This window comes from Manacus candei, unplaced genomic scaffold, assembly GCF_025592945.1.
Source record: "Manacus candei isolate 608988 ecotype Guabito, Panama unplaced genomic scaffold, ASM2559294v1 h1tg000071l, whole genome shotgun sequence".
NCBI classification, from domain to species: Eukaryota; Metazoa; Chordata; class Aves; order Passeriformes; family Pipridae; genus Manacus; species Manacus candei.
In genome coordinates, this window is record NW_026138119.1 from 10,283,858 (window position 1) to 10,303,679 (window position 19,822).

Consider the following 19,822-nt stretch of genomic DNA (forward strand, 5'->3'; position numbering starts at 1 on the left):
GGGGTGTGGATGTGGCACTTGGGGACATGGGTAAGTGGTGGCCTGGGTAGTGCTGGAGGAATGGTTGGACTTGATCCTAAAGGTCTTTTCCAACCTAAATGATTTTGTTAGTCTCTGATTGGGACCCAGCTGGAATGGAGACACACTTTTGGGAGGAGCTGCCCCATTGCAGAGCAGGACAGTGCAGGGAGTTGTCCCCTGCTGGGACAGGGGCACCCCTGAGGGGCTGTGGCTGGTGTCCAAGCAGAGGAGCAAGCAAAGAGCAGCAGAAAGAAACCAAACCTGAGTGTCACCAAAGGGAGTGGGGGTTGAGTTTAACATGGTGCAAACACAGGGAACTGATGGAAGGCAGGGAGGAAGGAGAGGTGTTGGCCTGGAGTTGAGCCAGGGAGCAGGGCAAGGGGTTTAAAATGGTCATCTTTATTTCTCACTGCCCAAATCAGTGAAGTTTGTTAATTGTCAGTTTGTTAAGTGAAGTTGCCCAACTCAAGACTGTTCAGTCTACAGAGGGAGACCTGCAGCCACCTCCTGGCCACTCCTGTTGGGAAGAGGAGGATGCAAGGCTGGGGTACACTGAGGTGTGCAGGGGTGTCCCAAGTGCTCTGTTTGGGCAGACCTTCCCTGGGATGGGGAGCCTGAGTGTTCTCTTTGAGACCTTCCCTGGGACTGAACCTGCACTTGCACTGGGGGATTCTTGATCCTCTCCCCAGGGTGACTGAGAAGGGATAAACCTCAATGTCTGCCTCCATCTCACCTGCCAGAACGAACCTCTGGAGCCTGACCCATTCCCAGCCCCGTTAGGGAAAGACAGCACTGCTGACACCCCCCCTTCTGGAGTGTGTTTAGAGCCGTGAAACAAAGCAGCAGCACCACTGGCTGTCAGATATGTTTTATTGCAGGAACACCCCTGCTGCTCCGCAGGCAGCGCTGCTCCCTGTGCTTGATCCGCTCGCTGCTGCTCCCTGCCCCCCTGGCAGCAGGGAATCCCACACCAGGACCAGTTCAGCACCCGGCAGCAGCGCTGGGCTCCTCCAAACCGCAGCTACCCCTTCTCGATCCGGGCCAGGAGGTGGCTGAGGGTGGGCAGGACGTGCTCGGGGGGCACCTCGGGCTCTGGGCCGTGCCTGGCCGTGTGGAGCAGGAAGCTGTGCATGCCCACGGCCCGGGCTGCCCGGTAATCCCGGGTGTAATCATCCCCGACGTGAGCCGCCTGCTCCGGGGGGACGCCCCCGAGCCGCAGGGCCTCCTCGAAGATCCTCCTGTTGGGCTTGGCGGCCCCCGCGGCCTCGGAGGTGAGCACGAACTCGAAGTGGTGCCGCAGGTTGCACTGCGAGAGGATGTTTTCCAGCCGGTTGTCGAAGTTGGACACGACGCCCATGCGGAAGCCGCGCTGGCGGCACCGGCTCAGGGTCTCCTCGGCCCCGGGCAGCAGCTCCCAGTTGTGGGAGCTGCAGTAGTCGCGGTAGAGCTTCTCTGCCAGCGCCGTCAGGGCTGCACCGTCCGGCACCCCCGAGAGCACGAAGGCCTGTTTGACCACGTCCACCCACCACTGCCGGGAGCTGAGCCCCTGCCCCCGGCCGTAGTTGGGGAAGCGGCGGCTCTGGGCCCCGTAGGCCTCCCGGAACGCCCGTCCCAGAGCCTCCGGCTGCACCTGCAGCCCCTGCGCCCGCGCCTCGGCCGCGTAGCTCTGCCCCACGGGCCGCCGCAGCCGCAGCAGAGTGTCCTTCACATCCCAGGTCAGCAGGCGCAGCCTGAGCATGGCCTCGGGTACAAGGGCAGCCAGGGACACGGGTGAGAGCCAGGCGCTCCGAGAGCGAGTCAGTGCCGGTCACATCGGAGGGGTGCGGGCACTCGGCCCTCCGTCCGCCTCAGTCCCGGGGCCAGTGTCCCTCGTGGGGGGCTCAGGGCCCCGCTGGGGTCCGCACGGACACACGGCAGGGACGGAAACCCTGCTGCGAGCGCCAGGGGCGAAGTCCGCCAGGCCGGGCAGCGACACTCCCCCCGCGGGCGGGGGCACCGGGGCTGGGGGACGGGGCACACCCCGCACCGCACCGGGGTGTGCGGGGCAGGCGGGGCCGGGCCCGGGGAGGGTGCACGGGGTGTCCCCGTGGAAGGGGGTGCGGGGTGCCGGTGTCCCCCGAGGGGTGCGGGGCGGGCCCGGGACTCACCGGGCTCCGGGGGCTGGGGGTGCTCGCGGTGCCGGGGCCCACCTGCACCGCCCCCGGAAATCCCGCCCATCCCAGAAATCCCGCCCATCCCGGCACTCCCGCCCATCCCGGCACTCCCGCCCATCCCGGCACTCCCGCCCATCCCGGAATTCCCGCCCATCCCGGCAGTCCCGCCCATCCCGGCAGTCCCGCCCATCCCGGCACTCCCGCCCATCCCGCACTCCCGCCCCGCGCTCAGGCCCGTCCCGCCGCCTCCTCCCGCAGCCATTGCAGCAGCTGCGGCGCGAAGTAGGTGATGATGATGTCGGCACCTGCGGAGAGACGAGAGGCTGCAGCCGGCGCGGGGACAGGCGGGGGACGCGCGGGGGGCGCGGGGGGCGCAGCCTCCTCACCTGCCCGCCTGAAGGCCGTCATCGCCTCCCGCACCGCCGCCTCCAGCCCGAAGGCTCCCGCCTGCGCCCCGTGCCACAGCATAGCGAACTCCCCCGAGACGTGGTACACGGCCAGCGGGTGCGTGGGGTGCTGCGGGGACACGGTCAGCCCCGCACATCAAACGCGCAGCCACAGCCCCCCAGTCCCTCCCCGCCAGGCAGGAGCTCACCCGAGCCTTGACATCCCGCACGAGGTCCAGGTAGGGCATCCCCGGCTTCACCATCAGCACGTCCGCTCCCTCCCGCACGTCCCGGTCCTGCCACGGGAACACGGCACACGGGGGACAAGGACAGAGTTTCCAGCGAGGCCCAGGCTGGTTTTCCAGGATGGTCTGCCGAGCCCCTCCCGGCCACAGGAGCCCAGCTGTGGGCTGACACTCCCCTCACACACACAGTGCCTGGGCCACGCTGGTGGCTGCGTGTCCCTGGATCTGATGTCCCATTACAGGGGCACCAACTCCGCAGCTCCCACTGCCCAGTCCTCAAGCACACACTGGGACCAGCTCTGGCAGGCTGATGGACCTCATGTTTCGTTTATCTCATGGAAAGGGAAGACCCTTGACCCTTTTATCCGGTTTGCCTCCCACCCCCTTTTGACTTTCTTGCTCTCCCCAAGCCCTGGGGTGATCACCCGGGCCCCACTGAGGGTGTCCAGCCCCACAGCCATAACCCCCTGTGCCCCACTGAGGGTGTCCAACCCCACAGCCGTACCCCCCGTGCCCCACTGGGGGTGTCCAGCCCCACAGCCATAACCCCCCGTGCCCCACTGAGGGTGTCCAGCCCCACAGCTGTAACCCCATGTGCCCCACTGGGGGTGTCCAGCCCCACAGCCATAACCCCATGTGCCCCACTGGGGGTGTCCAGCCCCACAGCCGTACCCCCCCGTGCCCCCTCACTCACCACGGCGCGCTGGGCCAGGCCCCGGGCGCCGGGGGGCAGCTGGTAACACCTCCGGTCACCGAAGGCGGGTTTGGAGAGCGCGGCGTCCCTGGAGAGGGGCAGGGCAGGGGGCAGGGAGTGAGGACCCCTGTGCCTCCCACCTCGTACAGCTTCAGGAACGGGAGGCCAGACGAGGTCAAGTGTCTGAGCCACTGAGTCAGGAAAATGGGGCACTCCTGAGCCAGCTCAGCACCCCAGGATGGCTCTGGGAGGTCCTACAGGCCCAGGCTGGCCCTGAGAGCTGTTTCAACAGCCACTGCCCTCCCCATGCCCAGAGTCTGGGTAAAATCATGTCAGACTTTTCCAAGGCAGGTTCCTCAGGGATACCCTGCCAGGGTCAGGCTGTTCTTGGGACAAGGTCCAACAGCTGACTAAGCTGAAGCCTGTCCCTGAAGCCACCCTTTGGGACAACACTGGCTCCTGTGACTCCCTCCCTGTTCCTGGACATTGCAGGTGGCTCCCTCTCTGCCTGCCTTGCCAGCAGCACTGAGGAGGAGCAGGTGAAGAGGTAAAGGATGGAAGATCACCTGGGCAAGGTACAATTGTCTCCTTTTTGCACGGAGGAGTAGGAGGAAGGTGCTGCAAAGTGACCAGTGTGGCCCCTCCTGCAGCCCAGGCTCTGGCTGAGCCCCCTTCCCAAATAACTGCCTGGGAACACACTCCCAGCCATCCTGGCACCGGCTGGGCACACCTGGCTGAGGGACAGACCCACCTGAAGGGTCCATAGAAGCAGGAAGCAAACTTGGCACTGTAGCTCATCACGGAGACCTGCGGAGCAGAGCAGGGCCATGAGGGCCGGGAGCTTGGAGCCACAGCCACAGAGATTCCCTGCCATGGCTGTTTTATCCTCCCCCTCCCAGACAGGTCTGGCACCTGCTGTTCCCATGGACATTCCTGTAGAGCTGCAGCTCCCTCCCCATGGCTGTGGCTCCTGCCCCTGGCACACACAGGTGCCCAGCTCACCTTGTTGCCCAGGTCGTTGGAGATCAGCGCCTGCTTTATGGCCCCGATGCGCCCGTCCATCATGTCCGAGGGGGCCACGATGTGGCAGCCTGCAGGGAAGGACAGGGGTGCAGGGAAGGACAGGGATGCAGGGAAGGACAGGGGTGCAGGGAAGGACAGGGATGCAGGGAAGGACAGGGGTGCAGGGAAGGACAGGGGTGCAGGGAAGCACCCGAGGCTTTGGCTCTGCCAAAAGGTTCTGGTGCCAGCAGTGCTGCTGGGACCAGGGCAGGGAGGGCAGGGGAATAGTCCCACTTAGAATCAGGCCCAATTTGCCTTTGGATCTGCTCAGAGGACCAGGGCAATGATTCTGCCCCTGTACTCAGCACTGGTGAGGCCACACCTCAAGTGCTCTGCCCAGTTGTGGCCCCTCAGTTCAGGAAGGACATGGAGGGGCTGGAGCAGGTCCAGAGAAGGGCAACCAGGCTGGGGAAGGGACTGGAGCACAAGTGCTGTGAGGAGAGGCTGAGGGAGCTGGGAGGGCTCAGCCTGGACAGGAGGAGGCTCAGGGGAGACCTTCTCACTCTCTGCAACTCCCTGACAGGAGGGGGGAGCTGGGGGGGGTCGGGCTCTGCTGCCAGGAACCAGCAGCAGGACAAGAGGGCACAGCCTTGAGCTGCCCCAGGGCAGGTTTAGGTTGGCCATTGGGCAGAAGTTGTTTGCAGAGAGAGGGATCAGCCCTTGGAATGGGCTGCCCAGGGAGGGGGTGGAGTCCCCGTCCCTGGAGGGGTTTGAGCAGAGCCTGGATGTGGCATCAGTGCCATGGGCTGGGTGACAAGGTGGGGTTGGGTCACAGGTTGGACTCCATGATCTCAGAGGTCTTTTCCAATCTCGTTGATTGTGTGTGTGAAGTGAGAGAGGGGCAAGCAGAGTCCAGCTGGGCTGTCACTGCCGGGGCTCCCACCTGCTTTGGCGTAGGCCAGTGCCACCTCTGCCAGCCGCTGGCAGCTGAGCTCGTTCTGGATGGTGCCGTCCTCTCGCAGGATACCTGGAGACAAACCCGGGGTCACACCAGGGCAGGGACAGCAGGTGCCTTAGTCCCCAGGGGGAGTGTGGCTCTGGGGACAAGCTGTGGAGATGCTCAGAGCAGCAGTGAGGAATGTGTTGAGGGAGGTGGATAAGGAGCCCTGAAGGGCCTGGAGGTCTGGGTGCTCCAGGGAAGGGAAGACAGAGGTGGGGCTCAGACAGACTCAGATGGCCACACTGAGGGCCTGAACCACCCGTGCCTCCCACCCTGCTGTCAAAACCCAGGAGAGGCCTCCCAGCTTCCTACACTGGTAACGGGAGGCCAGGTCTTGGGGCAGGAGCTGGCCAGAACCCACAGCACTGGAGCCCCTCAGCAGAAAATGGCAAATCCCTGGAGACTCCCTGAGCCAGGAAAACACCAGGAGTGCAGCCCAGGCCCCCAGGCCGTGCTCACCACAGTGCCCATGTGAAGTGTAAGGGCACAAGCAAACATCACAGGCAATGAGCAGCTCTGGGAAGGTGGAGCGGATCCTCCTGATGGCCTGGATGGCAGGAGTGCCCTCGGCATCGGCAGCAGAGCCTCTCTCATCCTGTGGGAGCACAAACACCTCAGCACACACAGCACACACAGCCCCCTGGCTCCTCTGTGGCAGCAGCTCTGCCCAGGAAACAGCTCCTGGACTGTGGGACCCTCCAAGGCAGGATGGTGTGACCACCACTGAGGGAAAAGGGTGATGGAGAAGCCCTTCTGGGCAGTGAGTGCAGGTCTTGGAGCCACCTGCAGAGCTCTGGGGGCTTTTTTGGGTGTCACTGCAGTCTCCCATCCCCAGGTGCTCTGCTGAGTGGGCTGTAAGTTCAGCCCCACACTGCTCTCCCACACCCCCGTGGCTGCCCCAAGCTCCCCTCACCACCAGGCACTGACCTTGTGGACCTTGCTGGGCACCCCGAAGATGAGCACACACTTCAGGCCGTCTTGGACAAGGGGCTGCAGCATCCCCTCGAGCTTGTTCACTCCATACCTGAGCAGGGCAAAGGGAAGGGAGCTGCCAGGCACCCACACCTGCTCCTGGGAAGAGCTGCCTGTGACTGGGATGCTGCCCTGTGAGCAATCCAGCATCACCAGGCAGCAGCTGGAGGTACAGGGGAGGTGTTGCCTGAACACTGGGAGGAACAATCTGGGCTCTTATCTGGGGCTGCAGGAGCATTATCTGCCCAGCATGGGCACTGCTCTGAAAGGAGAAACGTGCCCTGCCCTTGGATTCCTTATCTTGGCCTCCCTGTTGCAGATCCAGCCCACCTCCCACCAGCCCACCCCCCTGGGCCTCTCTGACCAGAGCCCTGCTAATGTGGCAGCAGATGGAGACAGGAGCTGCCAGTCCAGCAGGATCCAGTGCAGGACCACAGCCCACATCCTTGCACAGGTTTTGTGGCTGCTGCTGGAAACCCCATTTGCTTCCAACCCACACAATGTGTGAGTGCTCTGGGACAGCCTGAGACCCTGGTGCTGCCCTCCCAGTACTGCTACTTCCCCAGCATTCCCAGCATGATTCCCTCCACTCCCTTAGTGGATGAATGTCCCTGCCCTGCCCGATCCCTGAGAATCCCCAGGGCAGGGACCAGAGGGTTGGAAGCATCACCCCTGGCTCATGCTCATCTCATGCCATAAGTCCCAGCAGCGACAGCACAAGGGTCAGTGGGGTTGGATTTGTACCTGGCTTGTCCAGGGAGGCTGGGGATGGGCTCCACAGCATCAGGGCTGTCCCTGTGGGAGGAGGAGGGGACGGAGATGTCAGGACTCGGTGTGAGAAGGAAGCCCCTCTCCCAGGCTCGTGCACAGGGACTCTGAACCTACTGAAGAGCTCAGGGAGCTCCTGGGATGGACCCAGCCAGTCACCCTGCGCCGTGTCCATCCCTGACCCCAGAGCCAGGGCTCACTCACGTGACAAAGATGGGGTAGATGAGGTTGGAGGCGTCGAAGGTGGTGGCCGTGCCCTGCCAGGAGCGCAGCACCGGGTGGAAGTACCCGCTGTGGAGCACAGAGTCTGCCTGCATGGTGGGGCTGCTGGAGGCTGGGGGAGGCTCTGCAACAACAGAAGAACCCGGCAGGGTCCTGGTAAACTGCTGAGGAGGGGGCTGAGATCCAGGCAGCCACTGCAGGACTGTCCCTGTCCCGGGCCCCTGCAGCCCCTCCAGCTCCATCCCACCTCCCACGGGCACTGCCCTGTGCCTGGTGGGTGCTGCAGGACCCCCATCAGCAGTCACTGAACAGCCCTTCCCATAAACAGGGATGACAGAGACTCCTCCCCACAAAACCCCCCAGTTCTGTGTAGGAAACCCCCCCAGTTCCAGCCACTGGCTCCTCCCACAGCAGAACCACCTTCACCCCCCAGAGGCTCCTCTGCCTGAGCACCCAGAGAGTCACTGTTCATTCATTTTACTCTTCCTTAGTGCTGAGTAACTCTGTGATAAAGCTTTTGTATGCAGAGGAGTAAAGAGCTGCTCTGTGCTGGAACTCAGTGATCTTTAATGTCCCTTCCAACCCAAACCATTCCATGAGGCACAACATATTTATGGCCACAGTGTGAGGGCACAGTTACAGAAGAGGAAAGGCACTGATGAGAAAGGGGCAGGATCATCCTGAGGACACCAGGGCCCTAAACCCCACAGTCACACAACTCCAGTGGCCACTTACTGCTGGGTAAAGAAAACTGGGGACTTGGGCAAAACTGATTTCCGAGGTAACAAAGAGCAGGTACTGAACACACATAAATCAATCACTGGCTCTGCTGTTGTTGAAAGTTCTTCTGCAGCAATATTTTCTTCTTCTCTAACAGATTAGTAATAATTCTGTGATCAGACCACCAAGATTTACATTTCCATGAGCATTAAATTCTCACACCACGTTGCTGGTGGGTGTGATGGAAGGGGCCGTGGGAAGGTGGCTCTCCTGGGACGAGGCAGTTCTTTGGCTGCAGCACAGAAGGAGCAGCTGCACAGCCCTGGAAAGCACAACCCCAACAACAGACTGTTTGTGCAGAGCAGCTTCAAGGACTTGTGGCTGCTCACACAGGGCCACATCCCCCAAACCCCCTGTGCTGAGGAGCCGGGGTGCCCTGGGAGACAAAGCAGAGGCCCTACTGGAGAGTGTGGGATTTCTGGGAGGTGGGCAGGAGGAGAGCTCAGATGGGCTCTGAAAGGGCAAGTGGAGTCCTTTGACTACCCCTGGACAGGGCAGGTCTTCCCTAGGGAGACAGGGTGGCAGGAGGATGGGACTCATTTCAGGAGAGCAGCCCTGTGCTCTCCAGTCCCATTCCAGGAGGGATTCCCCAGGCAATGAACCTCACTGACCCCCTGCCTGTACCCAGCCCTCTGGAGAACAGGCACAGCTCAGGCACAGCTCAGAGCATCCCAGGACAGAGTCCATGGCACCCACAACACCAGTCAGCAACGGAGCTGTGCAGGAGATGGCTCATTTTCACTTTGGGAAAACCTTTAATCTGAGGTGTTCACCTATTTTACACACTCAAGACCCGTCAGATATTCTACTACTGAGCCAAACTCAGTCTGTGTCAGACCCTCCCAGTGCCCAGGGCACTTGGAACACGGGGGCACTGCATTGCCCAGGGCTGGAATCGAGCCTCTTGTACCCTGAGGAATCACTTCTGGGGATGGGGAAAGGCCCCTCTTGGTTACAGGGATAAAAACACTGGATAAAAAAATCAGGTGGTGCTTGTGGGGGACGCAGAGCAGCTGACAGGCACGCTGGCAGCACCATGGCATCCCTTGGCAGGTCATTTTTAGCCCTTGGAAAGCTGCCACTCCAGTCCTCACTCCAGGGAAAGGGACAGCCCTCGGGTGAACGCTCCCTACGGTGCCTGGCTCCAGGGAGCCGCGGCAAACAAAGGGCTCAGTGAACAAAACCCACCTCGAGAATCCAAAAAATGCTCTAAACAGTTAATCCCAGCCCCAGCGGAGCAAGGGCAGGGGGGCCGGGTGGGACCAGAGGCACCTGACTGTATGAGACAGATAGAGGCCACAGCTCCAGAAACTGCCCTCTCCGGGCAAGGAGGGGATGGGCACGGGGTGGGATGGCAGGGAGGAGATAAGAGCCGGGATGGGTGGGCCCTGGTGGGGCTGAGTCTGAGCCGGGTCCTGCTCACCAGCCCCACGAGCAGGAGAAGCTGCTGCCTGTGCAGGGCACCGGGGTGGCACAGCCGGGACCGACCCACCCGACGGGCAGGGACACAGGACACAGGGACACAGGGTCACGGGACACAGGGACACAGGGTCACAGGGACACAGGGACACAGGGACACAGGGACGCAGGGACGCAGGGACGCAGGGACACAGGACACAGGGACACAGGACACAGGGACACAGGACACAGGGACGCAGGGACGCAGGGACGCAGGGACACAGGACACAGGACACAGGACACAGGACACAGGGACACAGGACACAGGGACACAGGGACACAGGGACACAGGGCACAGGGTCACAGGGCACAGGGACACAGGGACACAGGGACACAGGGCACAGGACACAGGCTGCAGGAGTGGGCAGTCAGGGGACATTGCACCACACGCTCACCCCGGGCTGGGGCTGTTCCCCCGACATCCCTCAGGGCTCCCGGCACAGCACGCCTGCCCTTCTCCCACATTCGCGACCCAAATCTGTCTTTCTAAAGCCGTTTGCTCCGTGCACACTGGAGCAGCTCCAGGAGGGGGTTAAGGACAGCCCTGCAACTCCAGCAGGAGGTTAAGCACAGTCCTGCAGCTCCAGGAACTGAAGGACAGCCCTGCAGTTCTCTCCCTGGGTTCACCTTTGCCCCTGCACACCGGGACCAGCCCAAACCCGCGGCACCCCAACCCACCCCTGTGCCCAGCCCGGGCTGGTGGCGGTGCCTCGCTGCCCTCGAGGGAAGAGAAGCGGCTGCCCAGGGACAACCCGGCACACGCCGCCGGTCCCTGGCACCGCCACAAACCAAACAAACCCCGAGGACGGGCTGGAGCCCGACCCGGCACTGCCCCGGGTAAAGCCCGACCCGGCACTGCCCCGGCCCCCGACGCCCCCTCGAACAGGGGGAGCTTGTTCAGTGCCAACACGAGGCTGGAGGAAGATGTTTTTAGGGCACAGAAGCGCATGTGGCCTCATCCTGTGCCATACAACTATTTAGCTAAATCCCAGGGATACGCCAACTCCCAAAATGCCCGGTGGGAGAAGGGACGGACTGGGGTGTTCCAGGAAAGGGAGCCAACGGAGCTGTGGGTTAATTAACAGCCACTAACAAAGGTCAAGCTGTTGCAGCGTTAATTAAGAGCCAGTAGCAAAGGTCAAGACGAAACAGCGTTAATTAAGAGTCACTAACGAAGGTGAAGCCCTTCCAGCAGGTTTCCTGCTCCAGGATGGGCACGGGGGTGCCCAGGGGTCTGCAATCACACCCCAGCACGGGGGAGCTCAGCACCGCTGCCAGCTCGGAGCATCACACGCTGCTCTCTGCTTGCCCCGCCGTTGCCACGGCTACCGAGCAAAAACCGAGCAAAACTGGGCAAAAAGCGAGCAAAAACGGGCAAAACTCGAGTAGAACCGGGCAAGCCCCGGGCTGTCCTTGCTGCGTTACCCGGGGCTGCCCTTCCTGCCTGACCCAAGCGCTGCCTCCTTGCCCGGCCGGGCCCCGGCCCTGGGGCAATCCCGGCCCCAGCTCCAGTCCCGGACCCGGTTCCCGATCCCGATCCCATTCCCGGTCCCGATCCCATTCCCGGTCCCGATCCCATTCCCGCTCCCGCACTCACCGCCCGTGCCCGCTCCCGCCGCCTCTCTGCCCCCGAGCTATCGCGATTTGCATGGCCACGCCCCTCATTAGCATAGCCCCGCCCCGCGGGAGTGGTGGCGGGAAGTCTCGCGCGGCGCAGCGCGGGAAAAGGGCGGGGGGGAGGAGGGGTTTTTGGGGTGAAGGGGGCTGGGGCAGGATTAGGGGTGCTGAGGGGACAGGAGGCAGGTTTGGGGGGCTGGGGGGGACCTGGAGCCAGGTTTGGGGTGCTGGGGGCGCTCGAGGAGGGTTGTGGGGGCTGCAGGGGCGCGGAGCGGAGCTTTGGGGTGCTAGGGAGCCATGCGGTGCAGTTTTGGGGTGCTGCAGGGCTGTGGAGCCGGGTTGTGGGGTGGTGGAGGGTCGTGCAGGCCAGTTTCGGGGTGCTGTGGGGGGAAATGGAACCCCCAGTGGAGTTCGGGGGGGCGTGGGGCAGGGCTTTGGGGTGCTGGGGGACCAGGCAGTGCAGTTTTTGGGGGTTGCAGGGGGACATGGAGCCAGGTTTTGGGGTTCTGCAGATGCTGGAGCAGGGTTTTGGGGGGCTGCAGGGCTGAGGAGCAGAGCTTTGGGGTGCTGGGGAGCATGCAGTGCATTTTTGAGGTGCTGTGGGAGAACCTGGGCCCAGGTTTTGCGGTTCTGGGGACCCTGGAGCCAGTTTTTGGGGTTCTGGAGGAGGCTAGAACAAATCTTTGGGGTGCTGCAGGGGTGTGGAGCAGGACTTGAGCTGATGGAGAGTCATTGCAGTCCAGTTTTGGGGTGCTGCAGGGGGACATGGAGCCAGGTTTTGGAGTTCTGGGGGAGGCTGGAGCAAATCTTTGGGGTGCTGCAGGGGTGTGGAGTGGGACTTTAGGGTGGTGGGGGGGTCATGCAGTCCAGTTTTGGGGTGCTGCAGGGGGGGAAGTAGAGCCAGGTTTTGGGGTTCTGAGGAGGGCTAGAGCAGACATTTGGGGTGCTGGGGGGACATGCAGTCCAGTTTTAGGGTGCTGTGGGAGGACCTGGAGCCAGTTTTGGGGGTTCTGGTGGTGCCAGAGCAGGGTATTGGGGTGCTGAGGATCAGAAAGCAGGGTTTGGGGTGCTGTGTGAGCAAGGAGCATGGCTGGGAGGCTGTGGTGGCCGGGGCAGGGTTTTGGGGGGCTGCAGAATTCTGGAGCAGGGCTTTAGGGGGCTGCAGAGGGATGTGGAGCAGGGCTTTGGGGGGCTGGGGGCCTGCCAGGCCCAGGGAAGCTGCAGCCCCACTGCAGGCTCAGCAGCACTGCCACTGCCTTGGTCTCCAGTGCAGGGGAGATGTTGGGATTGGGTTTATTTTGGGAGATCCTGCAGCTCCTGTGCCATAGCAGCATTCCCTGGCCTGCTGCAGGGCAGAAACCCTGGACCCAGCCCCTGGATCTGTCTGTCCCCCAGCCTGGAGGCTCTCCCTGGAGCAAGGCTGAGCTTGTTCCCCCAGCAGGACAAACACCAGCACCCCAATTTTGCTTCTCTGAGATCTGGAAATCCCCCCCTTCTCGCCAGTCTCAATTCCCTTGCTCTTCTCACAGCCTTCATCCTCCCCTCATCTTCCTCAGCTGCTCCAGAACCCACTTCCCAGGGTGTTTGCTCCTGCCTTGGCTGCTCCCTCTGTTCCCCCTTACACAACCACAACCTGCTCATTTTATAACTGCCCGAAATATGAGACTCCACTTCTATAAAAAAAAAATCTGGCTTTTATTTAGGCATCATTCCCTTCCAGAATATGCACCCCAGACATGTACTGAAGAGAAAAAAAAAAGAAAGAAAAAGAGCTGGAAGGCAGGTGTTTATCAGAGATGTTTGGGAAGACATTCAGGCTCAGGCTTTCCATGTGCTGACTGCAGGCCAGCAGAAACTAGACAGCAGAAAATCTGTGTTGATTCAGTTCTTTTTCAGGAGCTGGCCTTGTGTGTGTGAAAATCCAGTGCGCCAGAAAAGCAGGAAGGCAGGGTTAGCTCTTGTGGGTGGCTCTGCAGCAATTTCTTTTGGTGGAAAGGATCTATGAGTCCCCACAAGTGCTATTTTAAAACTGCTCATCAGCCAAACTCGTGGGTTCTACTTAGATGCACCTAAAGCTTTCCTCAGGTTTCCTTCACCCATCTGTTAAGTTCAAACATTAGATGTATTAGTCTTCAAAAAGTCAAATAAAGCATTTTCCTCCAAAAGGAGCTTCCTCTATAGGTACCTTCTCAGAGAGAGAAAGGAAAGGCACCAAAACTAACAATCCAAGTGGAAAAGCACAAACCTACACAGGCACAAGGGATACAAACAGCTTATTTCAACCTTCTTTTCCTGCAGGAGCCTTTTTTTTGAATCCAGAGGCCTGATGTTGAGCCTCCTGGGTGGGCACATCCTGCCCATTGCACCAGGGGGGATCCATGTCCCTGGAATGACTGGCAAAGGCTACGGAGGGACCTTGGATGGAATTAGTCCATTCCAATTGGGAAAATTAAAAAAAAGAAAACAAAAACAAGGCACCACAATCCACCACTCTGTTCTGCCACATTTAAACTTCCTGCAGGAGCTGCAGCTCCTCAGAGCAGGGACAGGTGAGACCACCACACCCAGCACTGCACAGAGCCACCTCTTTGTACCCCTGACACTCATTTTAGCCCTTCATTTTGCTTCAGATGTTAAATCAATTTCCTCTTGGTCTCTCAGGGCTCTAAAGACGCTTTCAGTGTTCTGTTTACATTTCCAGTGCTGTGAAGTTTTTGGATTTAGGATGGTTTGGGTGATCAGTGAGTGGACTCATGGCCCCTGTAGTGCTGCTCAGGCTGAAGGACAGAGGCACTGTCACAGCACAGCAGGGAGAGAAGGCACAGCCAGGATGCAAGGAAACACAGGGAAAAAACGAGTCCCTTGGATCAAAGCTTAAATGTCCAGCTTCCAAGCCTCCTGACATCATCATCTGGGTTCTACACCCCAGGGGGCTAATGGTCTGTTGGACTCAGCCCCTGATATTCAAGAGTTCCCATGTTCTCCTGATCAGCTCCTGCACTGAGCACCTGCCAGCTCTTTTTTCCTCTATTTCAGAGCCAACCCAGCATCAAAGGTCTGCCCAGAAGAGGGAGAGGGCCAAGCCCCCCAGGCACCAGGAGGAGCTGCCCTGCCACGGAAAAAGCTTCAACACAAGTCCTTTATGTCCAAATTAAAGCCCAAAAGGGACAGGCTGCAGAGGGACAGTACAAAGCTCTAAGGGAAACAAGAGGGGACACAGCAAGGTTGATTTACAGTGTTTATATCCCTCTGCACACAGCCCAGCCCCTCTCAGCCAGCTCAGTTGTCCACCTCTTCCTCGTCGTTCTGCTCTTCCTCCTCCATCCTTTCATCATCGTCATCATTGTCTTCCTCTCGGCTTTTATCCTGCTCCTCTGAGTCTGCCTTCTTGTCTTTATCCTTCCTGGCTTCCTTCTTTCCCTTCTGCTCACGCCTGTAAACTGAAGGAGAGGGAGCAGTGAGGAACCCCCGGCACGGACAGGGCTGAGCTCCAACACCCCCCTGCTCTCCCGGCTCACCAGGGGAGCAGGAACTCAGAGCAGCAACTCACCCTACGAGCTGAGCTGTGCTGAGCAGCTCCATAGGAAAGCAGGTTAAATTTCAGCAGAAAAATGCTGAAAAGGACGCAGGAGTTCACATTTACAGGCAGCACCTACGGCTTTCCTTAGATAAACATAATAGGGGAGTGAGGGCAGATGAGACTTTCTCAATCCTCATCAGTTGTGCAATAATGTTATCCCAGGCCCGTTAAGGTGCACATTAGTTATTCCCCAGGCAAACTGCAGTGTAGGATGCTGGGCAAAGAGAAGAGAAACAAGACAGGCAAGTAAGTGTTGCTTGTCCAGCGTTCGAGGAAAACACGACTCGGTGCTAATCAGCCTCTCTTGACACAAACAAAGGCCTGTACCTTCCAGGGATTCCTTCAGAGGGACCATGAACCTCTGGAACTCCATCTCCTCCATGGCAGAGAGCACGTCACCAGCATTCAGCGTTTTCCTCTTCCCCTTCATGGCAAAGTTATTTGCACTAGGCAAAAACAAGGCAAAAACAAGAAGTAAAAGAGAGGCAGTTGGGAACTGTCATCAACTTAGTCTTGTCTATTAAAAGTCACAACTTACAAGCAACTTAAAAAAACATAAAAGCCATCTCCTAAACATTTAGGGTTTTTTTAATCTCTTTCTAATGGAGGTTTGAGACACCTTCCTGTTTACACTGGCTGTTTGTGCTTTCCCACATTAGTTTTCTGCTTGCACAGACCTTTTCTACAAGCAAGGGGAAGGAGAAAACCTGAACACTGGCTGTGCCAGTTCCCCACAGCCCTGTGAGTACTTGACACCAGAGAAGTGACTGCCTGGACACCCCAAAAACCTGACTGTGTCCTCTGTGGCAGCTCCAGGCTGGCTCACACTTGCCCTAACACACTGACGTGGCGAGGAGCCTAAATAAAAAGTGAGCCAAGTGCTCCTGCCTTTGCCAGGAAGAATGTGCAGCCTTGTTCTAAGGTTAATGGCAGTTTGGGGCCCCTCCTTTTGGGACATCTCTGTGTCCCCAGCCCAGCTGCCTTCCCATGGGTTGTTACAGGCAGTTAAAACCCACCTGGTGCAGCCTGGTAGGGTTTATTGACACAAACAGACAATACAGAAACAAACACTGGAAAAGAGTCTCCGGGCCAGCAGAGAGGAGAATTATCAATGAGCTGCAGCCAGTCCTTACCAGGATGTTGCATACAGCACAAACACACTTGCTGCTCGGGATATCGCGCTCCGGGCTTCTTTGGAAATATTGACTCCATCGGGGAGCTGGAAAACAAATTCAACTTTTATCAGCAGCTGCTAAAGAGGACTTAAACTCGCACAATTCACGTGTCAGTTCCGTTAAGGCATTCAGAGGGCCTGGAACAGGGAACTCTGAGGTTCCCAGCTCTGAGGGAGCTCTGGGGTGCTGTCACAGCTCTGATGCAGCTGAAAGCCACGTGCAGTGACTGTGTCCCCTCAGTGCCCCTGAGCAGAAGCCCAGTGACCCCTGGGTTGGGGGTCTGGCCACTACGTCCAGGGTAACTCATCCAGTGACTTCCCATCACACACCAACCCCCTCCCAGACCCACTTCCACCCAGCAACGTCTCACAGCTCCAGAACCAATTATATTAACGACTGGGAATTATTGTAGATTTTTATACAGACACGGACTTCTGCTGTGAGTTTTAAGGGGGTTCTCACAGTCCCATGGCAGGACCTGCCTTGCCGCTGAGCTCGGCCCTGGAGCATCCCTTGGGACAGCACAGCCCGGACCGACCCCGGAGTGTCCCCCCGGCATCCGAGAGGGGACAGTGCCAGCACAGCTGGGAGCGGGACCGGACACAGCACGGGGACAGGGACCGGGACAGAGCACGGGGACAGGGACAGAGCACGGGGATAGGGACCGGGACAGAGCACGGGGACAGGGACACAGCACGGGGACAGGGACAGGGACAGAGCACAGGGACCGGGACAGAGCACGGGGATAGGGACCGGGACAGAGCACAGGGATAGGGACCGGGACAGAGCACAGGGACAGGGAGTGGGACACAGCACAGGGATAGGGACTGGGACAGAGCACAGGGACAGGGAGAGGGACAGAGCACGGGGACAGGGAGAGGGACAGAGCACGGGGACAGGGACAGGGACAGAGCACGGGGACAGGGACAGGGACACAGCACAGGGACAGGGACAGGGACACAGCACGGGGACAGGGACCGGGACAGAGCACAGGGATAGGGACCGGGACAGAGCACGGGGACAGGGACGGGACACAGCACAGGGACAGGGACAGAGCACGGGGACAGAGACCGGGGTCTCCCGGGGCCGGGATTTCCAAGGACGGTGGTCTCCCGGGGCCGGGATTTCCAAGGACGGGGGTCTCCCGGGATCGGAGCCCCCCGGGGCCGGGCTCTCCGAGGACTGGGGTCTCCGGGGGTCTCCAAGGGCCGGAGCCCCCGGTGTGCCCCGCTCCCGCCGGGGCCCGGCACCCACCGCCTCCTTGATGATGCGGGTGATGACGGCGTTGGGCAGGTTCAGGTCCTCGGGTCTCTCCGCCATCCTGGGCCTCCTGCAAGGCAAACGGGGGGTCAGGGGGCGGGGGAGCCCGCGGAGGGGGGTCCCGGCGGGACACGGGGGATCGCGGGGGGATCGCGGGGGGATCGCGGGGGGATCGCGGGGGGATCGCGGGGTCCCGGCCCGGCCGTACCGAACCCGCCGCCGCCGCCCCGCCCCGTCCCGGCGAGCACCGCGGCACGGCCGGGAACGGGAATGGCGGGAGAGCAGGGGAGGGGAGGGGATGGGGTAGGGGTGAGGATAGGGGCGGGCAGGGGGAGAGCGGCAGGGGATGGGGGCAGGGATAGGGGAAGGGGCAGGGGATAGGGATGGGGATAGGGATAGGGATAGGGATAGGGATAAGGATAGGGATAGGGATAAGGATAAGGATAGGGGCAGGGATAAGGATAGGGGCAGGGATAGGGATGGCAGGGATAGGAGCAGTGATGGACATGGGAATGGCAGGGATAGGAGCAGTGATGGACATGGGAATGGCAGGGATAGGGACGGGACAGGGGAGGGGCAGGAGCAGGGATAGGGGCAGGGGATGGGGATAGGGATAGGGATAAGGGCAGTGGCAGGAATAGGGCAGGGGCAGGAATAGGGCAGAGGCAGGAATAGGGATGGGGTGAGAATAGGGATAGGGGCAGGGGCAAGAATAGGGAGGGAGTGGGGCAGGAATAGGGGTAGAGGCAGGAATAGGGATAGGGTTGGGGCAGGGATAGTGGCAGGGAGACAGGCAGGGGCAGGAATAGGGAGAGGGATAGGGGCAGGGGAAAGGGAAAGAGTAAGGGATGGGGATAGGGGTAGGAGTAGGGATAGGGGCAGGGATAGGGATAAGGAGAGGCTTCGGGGCAGGGGAAAGGAAAGGCAATAGAGATAGGGGCTAAGGGAAAGGGAAGGAATAGGGGATAAGGGAAGGAATAGGGGATAAGGGAAGGAATAGGGGATAAGGGCAAGAATAGGAGCAGGTGTGGCTGTAGATGTAGGGACAGGTGTTGGGGCAGAGCTAGGGATAAGGGGAGGGATAAGGGCTGGTATAGCAAGTGTAGGTGCATGTGATGGGGCAGATGTAGGTGTAGGGACAGGTGTAGGTAGAGGGGCAGGTGTAGGAGGTGCTACACTGCAGTGACTGGGAGTTCCTGGGGGCTCTGGGGGCTCTGGGGGCTGGGAGTGGGAGTGAGGACAGAGGGGGAGAGCCCGGGGGGGTTAAAGCTGATGGGACAAGGATCTGGGAGCTCCTGAGCCTGAAAGTCTTCAGTGAGTTCCTAACCTTGTGAGTCACTTCACACCTTTCCCCCCCCATTAGTGCTGAACAGATCCACCCAAAGTGCTGTGCAGAGCCAGTTATGGCTGAGGGTGAGCTAGAGGGACAGGGCAGAGCTCAGGGCAGAGCTCAGGGCATGCCCTGTTGGCTCTCAGTGTGTGTAACCAACAACAAGAGACCCAGTGTCCACAAGGCTAAAGGCAGGGACACAGGGACACATCCCAGACTGGTGTGGGATGGTGGTACAGGGGGTTGCATTTACCAGGTTAAATTTGTCTGGGAGATTGTCCATTTGTTTTTTTTAATGGAAAAAATATTAATTTGAAACACAGCATAATTTTTAAAAGGAATTAAGCTTTTACTTGGTCGTTGTAGTTTATAAATTTTTAAGTGCATCAGTCCTCTAACTTAGAGCTAATGTCTGGAACCATTCTGTTTTCCCTTTCCATAAAGACAAGCCAGGCAGTGCAGTGATGAGCCCAGTTCCCAGTGGATGTAGGTGTCCCATGTAGGTGTCACTCACACACTTCTCTTCCTCAGGCCCTGCAAGGTTAGATCATCTCTGACAAAGGCCTCCAAAACCAGCACTTTCATTCTCAAAATATCTTCCTGGGATGCTTTTTTTTACCATATATTAATTCAGCAGTTTTAACTGTCAAAAAAATTCCAGCCTGAAATTCTGCTGATTGAGTGGACTCTCCTGTGTGACCTGAGAAAGGCACTTGGACAAATCCTGTGTTCCAGGTCAGGAGCTATTTCCAGCTGCGTGGGCCGACTATTGCATTAACTCTAACTTTGTTACTCCCTTTGGAAAGTGCTTTGCAAAGGAAAGCTGTAGGGTAACCTCTGTGTTACCTTCCCCAGTGCTCATTTGGGTTTGTGACACCATGAATCTTGTTCCTGTTTGCTCTGTGCTTCAGCCAGACCTGCTTCCCAGGCCTGAACTCTGCAGCAGGGTCAGACGTTCTCTCACCTGGACAGATGAACCTCGTGCTCTTTAATAACATTGTGAAAAGTGAGTGTTTTCAGCTTGGAGGGAAGGGAAAACCTTCCTGATTATGGATAATAGAATCAGGGTGAAACAATATATGCAATAATCAGGCTGGGCTCTGCTAATTGATCCAGAATGCAAATTAATCCACAGAAGTGGCTTAAAGGGGGCCCAGTA

At 59.3% G+C, this 19,822-nt stretch overlaps 3 protein-coding genes across 5 annotated transcripts; all 3 read right to left on the reverse strand.

Moving 5' to 3' along the window:
• Positions 1 to 873: 873 nt before the first annotated feature.
• On the reverse strand, positions 874 to 2,254 carry HDHD3 (haloacid dehalogenase like hydrolase domain containing 3). Its single transcript, XM_051808049.1, has one exon. The coding sequence runs from the start codon at positions 1,757 to 1,759 to the stop codon at positions 1,043 to 1,045; it is 717 nt and encodes a 238-aa protein (XP_051664009.1). The 5' UTR covers positions 1,760 to 2,254; the 3' UTR covers positions 874 to 1,042.
• A 100-nt stretch (positions 2,255 to 2,354) lies between these two features.
• ALAD (aminolevulinate dehydratase) lies at positions 2,355 to 11,374 on the reverse strand. 3 transcript variants are annotated; one of them, XM_051808028.1, is made up of 12 exons: positions 11,299 to 11,374; positions 7,446 to 7,587; positions 7,218 to 7,268; positions 6,429 to 6,525; positions 5,961 to 6,096; positions 5,445 to 5,528; positions 4,502 to 4,590; positions 4,251 to 4,306; positions 3,500 to 3,587; positions 2,770 to 2,856; positions 2,561 to 2,690; positions 2,355 to 2,479 (listed from the first exon to the last, which is right to left on the reverse strand). In XM_051808028.1, the coding sequence occupies exons 2-12, from the start codon at positions 7,556 to 7,558 to the stop codon at positions 2,403 to 2,405; spliced, it is 1,008 nt and encodes a 335-aa protein (XP_051663988.1). In that variant the 5' UTR covers positions 7,559 to 7,587; positions 11,299 to 11,374; the 3' UTR covers positions 2,355 to 2,402. The 3 variants fall into 3 exon arrangements, with proteins under 3 accessions (XP_051663988.1, XP_051663987.1, XP_051663989.1); XM_051808027.1 differs by lacking the exon at positions 11,299 to 11,374 and adding an exon at positions 8,199 to 8,862; XM_051808029.1 differs by lacking the exon at positions 11,299 to 11,374 and having other exon boundaries at positions 6,429 to 6,572; positions 7,446 to 7,525.
• A 1,615-nt stretch (positions 11,375 to 12,989) lies between these two features.
• On the reverse strand, positions 12,990 to 17,560 carry POLE3 (DNA polymerase epsilon 3, accessory subunit). Its single transcript, XM_051808061.1, has 5 exons — positions 17,542 to 17,560; positions 17,328 to 17,403; positions 16,032 to 16,117; positions 15,226 to 15,344; positions 12,990 to 14,758 (listed from the first exon to the last, which is right to left on the reverse strand). The coding sequence occupies exons 2-5, from the start codon at positions 17,391 to 17,393 to the stop codon at positions 14,598 to 14,600; spliced, it is 432 nt and encodes a 143-aa protein (XP_051664021.1). The 5' UTR covers positions 17,394 to 17,403; positions 17,542 to 17,560; the 3' UTR covers positions 12,990 to 14,597.
• Between the last annotated feature and the right edge of the window lie 2,262 nt (positions 17,561 to 19,822).

What these genes read in the sequence shown, in the direction of transcription:
- HDHD3 (XM_051808049.1), bottom strand. Translation starts at nt 1,759, where the DNA reads ATGCTCAGGCTGCGCCTGCTGACCTGGGATGTGAAGGACACTCTGCTG.
- ALAD (XM_051808028.1), bottom strand. Translation starts at nt 7,558, where the DNA reads ATGCAGGCAGACTCTGTGCTCCACAGCGGGTACTTCCACCCGGTGCTG. An exon ending in TGCCCAGCAAGGTCCACAAG is followed by an intron (nt 6,097 to 6,428) that starts GTCAGTGCCTGG and finishes GTGCTCCCACAG; the next exon opens with GATGAGAGAGGCTCTGCTGC. An exon ending in ACTGGCCTACGCCAAAGCAG is followed by an intron (nt 4,591 to 5,444) that starts GTGGGAGCCCCG and finishes CCTTCCCTGCAG; the next exon opens with GCTGCCACATCGTGGCCCCC.
- POLE3 (XM_051808061.1), bottom strand. Translation starts at nt 17,393, where the DNA reads ATGGCGGAGAGACCCGAGGACCTGAACCTGCCCAACGCCGTCATCACC. An exon ending in GTGCTGTATGCAACATCCTG is followed by an intron (nt 15,345 to 16,031) that starts GTAAGGACTGGC and finishes GTTTTTGCCTAG; the next exon opens with TGCAAATAACTTTGCCATGA. An exon ending in TCTGAAGGAATCCCTGGAAG is followed by an intron (nt 14,759 to 15,225) that starts GTACAGGCCTTT and finishes CCTCTCCTTCAG; the next exon opens with TTTACAGGCGTGAGCAGAAG.